This window comes from Scyliorhinus torazame, chromosome 15 (assembly GCF_047496885.1).
Source record: "Scyliorhinus torazame isolate Kashiwa2021f chromosome 15, sScyTor2.1, whole genome shotgun sequence".
NCBI classification, from domain to species: Eukaryota; Metazoa; Chordata; class Chondrichthyes; order Carcharhiniformes; family Scyliorhinidae; genus Scyliorhinus; species Scyliorhinus torazame.
The window spans coordinates 81,655,699-81,663,671 of NC_092721.1; the positions used below are offsets into that span (position 1 = coordinate 81,655,699).

Below are 7,973 nucleotides of genomic sequence, written 5' to 3' on the forward strand. Positions count from 1 at the left end.
TCTGGAAAAGTTTGTGAGAGTCATTGCAGACATGCCAAATTTCTTTAGCTTCCATAGGAAGTAGAGACGTTGTTGGGCTTTCTTGACTGTTGCATCAACGTGAGTGGGCCAGGACAGACTGTTGGTGATGGTGACCCCCAGGAATTTAAATCTGTCGACCATCTCCACTTCGGAACCATTGATGCAGACGGGAGTGTGTGTCGTGCTATGCTTCCTGAAATCGATGATCAGTTCCTTGGTCTTTCCAACATTTAGAGAGAGATTGTTTTCGGTACACCATGCAACCAAGTAACTTATCTCCCTCCTGTAGTCTGATTCGTCATTGCTTGAGATACGGCCCACCAAAATCGTTTCATCCGCAAACTTCTAGATTGAGTTGGAGTTAAATCTTGTCAAACAGTCATGTCTGTATAGGGAGTACAGTAGAGGACTGAGCACACAGTTGTTCCAATAGTGGAAAATATTCCATGGAATATGAACTATGGAAAATGCACTTTTCCATAGGAATCCCCTTATATCTGGGAGCAAGATGAGGATCTAGGGAGGAACATTAGACATATCACTTTATATCAGAATGATCTTTCATCCTAATCATTCCACAATTTTTCACAACAGAAGCTGCAACCTGAGTTTGTTCGAGGGAAATGTGCTTATTGATCCATTGACAAGAAATGGCATGATGCAATGGTGTCACATGCTCCAACCAGAGCTGCAGCTTAATCTTTCCACAGGCAATGCACTGTCAAGGTCATCAAGGCCAGAACCACCCTGTACTTTTATGCTTGAGGATGGTTTCCAATTGGATTGAGAACATCAACAGTATAAACCAATCAGGTGTCCATCAAAATGTAATACAAATCTCTGATTCTTCGCTTACTTGAACATTTCATATCCTCCTCATGGACAACCAAAGGATCATGAATGTGCAGTTTTATGGAGTGCTTAGAATCCTGAAAGCTGAAATGCATACATTTTTACTGAAGTATGCCACTATTTATGTGCTACGCTGGGTGCATAGGAGGGTCTTTCTAGGCATTGGCACTGCCAAGAACATCCCCGCTATCAGTCAGGACGCTTGTTTTTTTTGGCCATGGCGAGGAATGCCCTGCCAAGGCTAAACTTACTTCACTTCCTGCACTGATGAGCTCAACTCGTCAGCGCAGGAAAAGATCGGGGCACCATTTTTACATGCTGCCCCGATCTTTCAACCACACTTGGACACCCCACCATGGTGCTGTGCTGGTGCCTCCGGACCACCCCACAGCACCAACCTACCTCTTAGTAGGTCCGTGAGCACTGCCCTGATCCCACCTCTTAAGGCAGGCACCCCTGGGCCTGATCCTTGGCATGGGTAACCTGGGACCGGGGTACCTCGGCACCTTGACACTGCCAGCCTGGCAGTGCCAAGGTTTCCGGGTGTCAGTGGGAGAGCCAGGTACCACCCTACCCTGAGCTTGACCACTCAACCATCCGATGGCCTGGGATCACCCCGCCCCCCCCCTCCCTCCCTCCTGAGATCCCGTCATGTCTGGTCCAGATTTGTGTGGACCAGTGCTAAATGGCGTCATGGTGTGGTCGCCCAGGAGCGGGCGTTAGGTCCCGGGCTGGGGAAGAATCGGGCGCCGACAGTGAGGGCGAGATTCAGATTGCGACAAAATCTTGCAAAGTGTTCCAAGCATTGCATATCTCATGAGAGACCTCTTGTGAGATTTAATGGCCTAGTTGCGCCACCGAATTGGGCGCAACAAGGCCGTTCGATTGCACCAAATATGTTTCAATAAAATCACTCCATATTCTTCCAAACGTCAATGGTTATAGGCCCAACCTGCTCAACCATTCTTCAGAAGTTGAGCCCTTCATTCCTGGAATGGATCAAATGAACCTTCTCTTACATCTAGAGAAAGAAAAGAGGAAGGCATTTTATCACTGTATCTTGACGATTACAACAGATGAAGTGAAACGGTACAGAGCTTCAATATATTTCTTCTCAGCAACTAAACAATGAGAAGTGGATAACAAAGAAAAGCAGCAGAATGTAACATTGAAGCCTGATTTGGATATTTTTGTCTATTGTTCTGCATTATTGTCTCGCATTCCACAATTTGAAGGATTTCTTCCTAATGCTTTAAAGTTAGTGCAGTCCATTTCCTTTAGTCTGTCATGCTTGCTATGGGTCATCTTTCCCAACAAGAACTAAAAAAATTAGAGGTTAAGATGACATAGTATTAATAATCAAACATCAGTATATAGTCAAGTCGTACGTACACATCTGTTGGTTATATGGGGCGAGATTCTCCAACCCCCCGCCGGGTCGGAGAATCGCCGGGGGCTGGCATGAATCCCGCCCCCGCCGGTTGCCGAAGTCGCCGGCACCGGATATTCCGCGGGGGCGGGAATCGCGGCGCGCCGGTTGGCAGGCCACTCCCCGCGATTCTCCGGCCCGGATGGGCCGAAGTCCCGCCGCTAAAATGCCTGTCCCGCCGGCGTAAATTAAACCACCTACCTTACCGGCGGGACAAGGCGGAGCGGGCAGGCTCCGGGGTCCTGGGGGGGGCGCGGGCGATCTGGCCCCGGGGGGTGCCCCCACGGTGGCCTGGCCCACCATCAGGGCCCACCGATCCGCGGGCGGGCCTGTGCCGTGGGGGCACTCTTTCCCTTCCGCCTCCGCCATGGTCTCCACCATGGCGGAGGCAGAAGAGACTCCCTCCACTGCGCATGCGTGGGAAGCTGTCAGCGGCCGCTGATGCTCCCGTGCATGCGCCGCCCGGAGATGTCATTTCCGCGCCAGCTGGCGGGGCACCAAAGGCCTTTTCCGCCAGCTGGCGGGGCGGAAATCAGTCCGGCATGGGCCTAGCCCCTCAAGGTTGGGGCTCGGCCCCCAAAGATGCGGAGCATTCCGCACCTTTGGGGCGGCGCGATGCCCGTCTGATTTGCACCGTTTTGGGCGCCAGTCGGCGGACATCGCGCCGTTTCCGGCGAATTTCTCCCATGATGTGGGAAACCTTTTGAAATATTTATTTTCCCAATATGGGTAATGCTGACAAGATCACATTTATTGTCCATCTTTAGTTTCCCTGGGAATGTGGATTTTGGCCTTTTTCTGGAGTTACTGCAGCCCTTCCTGTGATGGTGCTTATATAATGGTGTTGGCAAGGACTTGCCTCAGTGACAGTGAAGGAATGATGGTATAACCACCAAGTCCTGTCAGCATTTTCGGTAGTTTTTGCAGTAACGTTAATCTTTTTTCTTTATTCTGAATCTCTTCATTTCCTCTTTAGGAACCATACAAGTATATCACCAAAAAGCTGCAGAACCACAAATACCCGATAAATGTGACCCGGCCACATCATTTGATGCTGTCACCAAGGCACATGGGGAAACCTTGCTCTTCAAAAATGAGTAAATCTTCCATTATTTATCCATTTATCCTGTATAATATGGACATTCAGACCGTGCCTTAGTTTCATTTGATGACATGTGTTTTTTCTGATTGTTATTCAGATATTTCTGGCATACATATCAACAGACAGCAGATGCCAAGTTTACCCCTATCCAAGATGTCTGGTTCGACCTCCCATCAAATATTGATGCCGCTTGTGAAATTCCTGAAGAAAATACTATTTATTTTTTCAAAGGTGTTGCAAGTTATTCTATATTGCTTTCATATTACAGATGAATAAAAACAGTGTAATAAAGTTAGCACTTAGAACTTTGATCATGGGACATTATGTGTAGTACAGGCAGCACAGTAGCACAGTGGTTAGCACAATTGCTTCACAGCTCAAGAGTCCCAGGTTCGATTCCCGGCTTGGGTCACTATCTGTGCGGAATCTGCACATTCTCCCGTATCTGCGTGGGTTTCCTCCGGGTGCTCCGGTTTCCTCCCACAGTCCAAAGATGTGCAGGTTAGGTGGATTGGCTATGCTAAATTTCCTTTAGTGTCCAAAAAGGTTGCGTTTGGTGGGGTTACGGGGATAGAGTGGAGGTGTGGGGATAGGGTGCAGTTGTGGGCTTAGGTAGGGTGTTCTTTCCAAGGGCCGGTGCAGACTCGATGGGCCGAATAGCCTCCTTCTGCACTGTAAATTCTATGATGATTCCATGTAAGAAATTCAAAAATAACTTCAACTCAGACATAAGACATGTGCTAGCTGCTAGAAATATCCACGGGATATTTCTTGAACTGAATTCTTAATAAACATGATTTTGTTGATTTACAGGATCAAAGTTTTGGACCTATATCCATCATGAACTGAGTCGAAATTCATCTCAATCTATTTACCTATTTGGACTTCCAACATCTGTGAAGCAAATAGATGCAGTAATATTTATTCAACAAACAAAGAAAATAATATTCTTTGTAGGAAATATGTATTGGAGGTATGTATTATTCACTTTTATTGCTTTAAGCTGTTTAGCCTTTAATCTTGCAATGGTCAGAAAACATTTGCAGCAATGTCCTCAGTTGCCCCTCTACTTTTTGAAGCATTTATCTGCAGTAAAACAATTACTCTCTTTTCCTGGTTATTCTCCCTGGTATTGTGGTATTATCATAACTATCAGCATTACAAGGGTTAATTTAGTACCATGAATAGCCACTAGAGGTTGCTGTAGATACTATATAAAGCAGTGAGGCTAGACCTTAAGGGAGGAGTGTATGCAGACGACAGCTCGTGAAGGTGATAGGAGCAATTAGTGTGAGAAGATTAGATTATATTTTATACCAGTAGTGAGATTAGCAGTAGATGAGTGTAGTTAGATGTTATTCCATCAATTCTGTATTCTAAAGGACTAAGTGTCGAAACACAGTTTAGTCGTGTAAATAAAATCAGCTTTGTTAAAGTAAAAGCTACACCGTGGTTTTTGGGGAACACTACGCCAACCATCCTAAATAAGCAACACAAAGAACATCACAGGTATGACCCACAGCTTTGTTTTGTCATATGCATGCGGCACAGGCCTGAGCATGTCTGCCACACAGTTTGTTCAGATTTCCGTTATCAGATCTATCTGAACTAAGCAAATGCCCATCGAGTCTTATTACCTGTGGAAGCCCCCCCCCCCCCCCCCCCCCTCCCCCCACAGTGGCAGCAGTGTAAAAGGTAAACAAGATGCACTGCAGAAAACTGCCAAGCCTCCCTCGAAAGCACCTTCCAAACTCCTGACCTCTACCGCCTCAAAGGACAGGAGCTGCAGGCGTATCAGCAACTTCCCCTCCAAACAACACTCCATTCTGACTGGAACTATATCACTTTTTCTTCACTGTCTCTGGGTCAAAAACTGGGAACCCTTTCCAACAGCACTCACAGAATCACAGAATTTACAGTGCAGAAGGAGGCTATTCGGCCCATCGGGTCTGCACCGGCCCTTGGAAAGAGCACCCTCCTTAAGCCCACACCTCCACCCTATCCCCACACTTCCAACCTATCCCCATAACCCCACCTTACCTTACATTTTTTGGACACAAAGGGCAATTTAGCATAGCCAATCCACCTACCCCTGCACATCTTTGGACTGTGGGAGGAAACCAGAGCACCTGGACATTGGGAGAACATGCAGACTCCGCACAGACAGTGACCCAAGCCGGCAATCGAACCTGGGACCCTGGCGCTGCGAAGCCATTGTGTTAACCACTATGCTACCATGCTGCCCTCTTTGTGCACTGTTTGTATCGATATCACATGGACTGTAGAGGCTCAAGAGGTGACTCACCACCATCTTCTCAAGGCCCGTAAGGATGTGTAACAAATGCTGGCTTTGCCAGTGATGCCCATGAAAGAATTTTTTAAAAATAAATTAAAAGAGCGAGATAAACCAGTCAGAGAGAAAAAAAAGTTATAAAGGATATTTACACTTTTAAAAATGAATAAATTAAAATTTGAAGGAATAAGCCTTTGCCCTCTTTCTGGTTAATTTTCAGTGCCAGAGTGTTTGTTTGTGTAGTAATTAAGGCATCACAACAATAAAAGATCAATTAGACTGAAATCGATAAGCCCTAACTCTTAAACTCTGGTGAGTTTAATCCGTATCTACGATATATCCTCAGAAACCTCATGCCATTTAATCTATATAAATGGAAATCCAGACTAGCTGTTGTTATGCAGCTGAAAAAGGAGCAGTCCATCTTGCATGTCCACATCTAGATCTCTATTTTAACACGTGACTTTCCAGAAGTTGCTGACTGAATTGTTTCTAACTATGAGTGCTGTTACCCTCAAGGACTGCGCTCAACATAAAATCCAGCCCTATATTGCCTCAGAAATATATAAGTGCCACAATAAAATATATTATAGCTACTTCTCTGTCATCTTTGAGTGTGAAAGGGACCTGATAGACCAGAAATTGAAAGGCAGAAGTACTGTGGATGCTGGAAATCTGAAGTAAAATTAAAAAAAATACTGAGCAGATCAGCAACTTTTCATCAAAACAGGGAATAACTGGAGCTGTGATAAGTTTTGAGTAAAATGTGGTTGGGACGAAGGACAAAAGGAAGGTCTGTGATACAATGGAAGACAGAGGAGACTGAATGATGAAGGGTTAGTCTCCCAGGGCCAAAGAGAATGGTGCAGGAAAAGAAACAAAGAAATAAAAGATGAGCCTAGAGCAGGTCTAACCTGGTCTGGCCTAATGTGACTCCAGATCCATAACAATATGGTTGCCTCTTAAATGCCCTCAGAAATGGCCGAACAAGCCAACCAGTCGAAGGGCAATTAGGGATGGGCAATCAATGCTGGCCCAGCCTGTGACACCCATATCCCATGAACGAATTAAAAAAAAATCTACTTAGTAACATTACACAGTATGCAAGAGCCAATTTTACTGACGGTGTTTTATCTTTTACTGTTCAGTTATAATGAAGAAATAAAGACTATGGACTACGGCTACCCAAAATGGATAAGTAGTAACTGGCCAGGAATGAATGACAAAATAGATGCTGCCTTACAGAATAATGGTAATAGCAAAAGTTTCTGAAAACTTAAAATGTTCAATAGGATAATGTGTCACTATTTAAGTTAAATTCTGCTGGATAAGTGAGTTCTGTATAATTAGCTCAACAAATGTCATGTTAACTATTTTGACCATTGATGAAACACACCGATTATTGCAGATAGGGTCACAGGAGCAATTCTATTCTGTTGCAAAATCTATTAAAGCATTGCTTTTCTGTTTTCTCCTAGAATTAATTTACTTCTTCAGTGGGCCAAGACTCTATGAGTATGACAACTGGAGAAAAGAAATTGTTCGCACTGTAAATTCTAACAACTGGCTGGGATGTGAAGTTTCTGAATTCTGACCCACTGTGTAATGCATATCTTAAGCTGAAATCCAAATTTCTGAGGCAACACCTTCGAAGAAGAAAGTGCTGCTACAGGATTTGAACTAATTAAATAATATCTGAATGCTACAAGTTCTAACTTTTCAGCATTTTAACTGAAATGATGAATCAATAATAAACATATCGGAAACCTTGGACTGGGAACTGGCTGTTCAGTCCATTGAGTTTGTTTCTTTCACTGACCACCAATGTATTGTTAGATTTCAACACATAGCAATGTAGCATCACAAACCCTTATTCCTTATTGGGGCCTTCTCTCTCAACAGTGCCTTTTGTCCAAGATTATATTTCTCAAACTGTGGGAGAGTGCAGGAGGGCTGGCCAGGAGCAGCACCAGGCATAATGAAAAATGAGGTGTCAACCTGGTGAAGCTACAACACAGGACTACTTGTGTGCCAAAAAACCTAAACAGCAAGTAAGAGACAGAACTAAGCAACAATGAACTATCAGATCTAAGCTCTACAGTCCTGCCACACCCAGCCGTGAATGGTGTTGGACAATTAGACAACTCACTGGAGGAGGAGGCTCCACAAATATCCCATCCTCAATAATGGAGGAGCCCCGCACATATGTGCAAAAGACAAGGCTGAAGCATTTGCAACAATCGTCAGCCCGAAGTGCCGAGTGGATGATCCATCTC

The 7,973-nt window shown here is 44.9% G+C and overlaps 1 protein-coding gene across 1 annotated transcript in view; it reads left to right on the forward strand.

Moving 5' to 3' along the window:
* LOC140391648 (collagenase 3-like) overlaps nucleotides 1-7,477 on the forward strand; it is a 52,203-nt gene extending 44,726 nt beyond the window's left edge. Inside the window, exons 6-10 of the mRNA XM_072476342.1 lie at nucleotides 3,279-3,399; nucleotides 3,502-3,635; nucleotides 4,218-4,377; nucleotides 6,846-6,949; nucleotides 7,176-7,477. Coding sequence (XP_072332443.1) covers nucleotides 3,279-3,399; nucleotides 3,502-3,635; nucleotides 4,218-4,377; nucleotides 6,846-6,949; nucleotides 7,176-7,291 — 635 coding nt within the window. The 3' untranslated portion in view covers nucleotides 7,292-7,477. The remainder of the gene's footprint in view (nucleotides 1-3,278; nucleotides 3,400-3,501; nucleotides 3,636-4,217; nucleotides 4,378-6,845; nucleotides 6,950-7,175) is intronic.
* The last annotated feature ends 496 nt before the right edge of the window (nucleotides 7,478-7,973 follow it).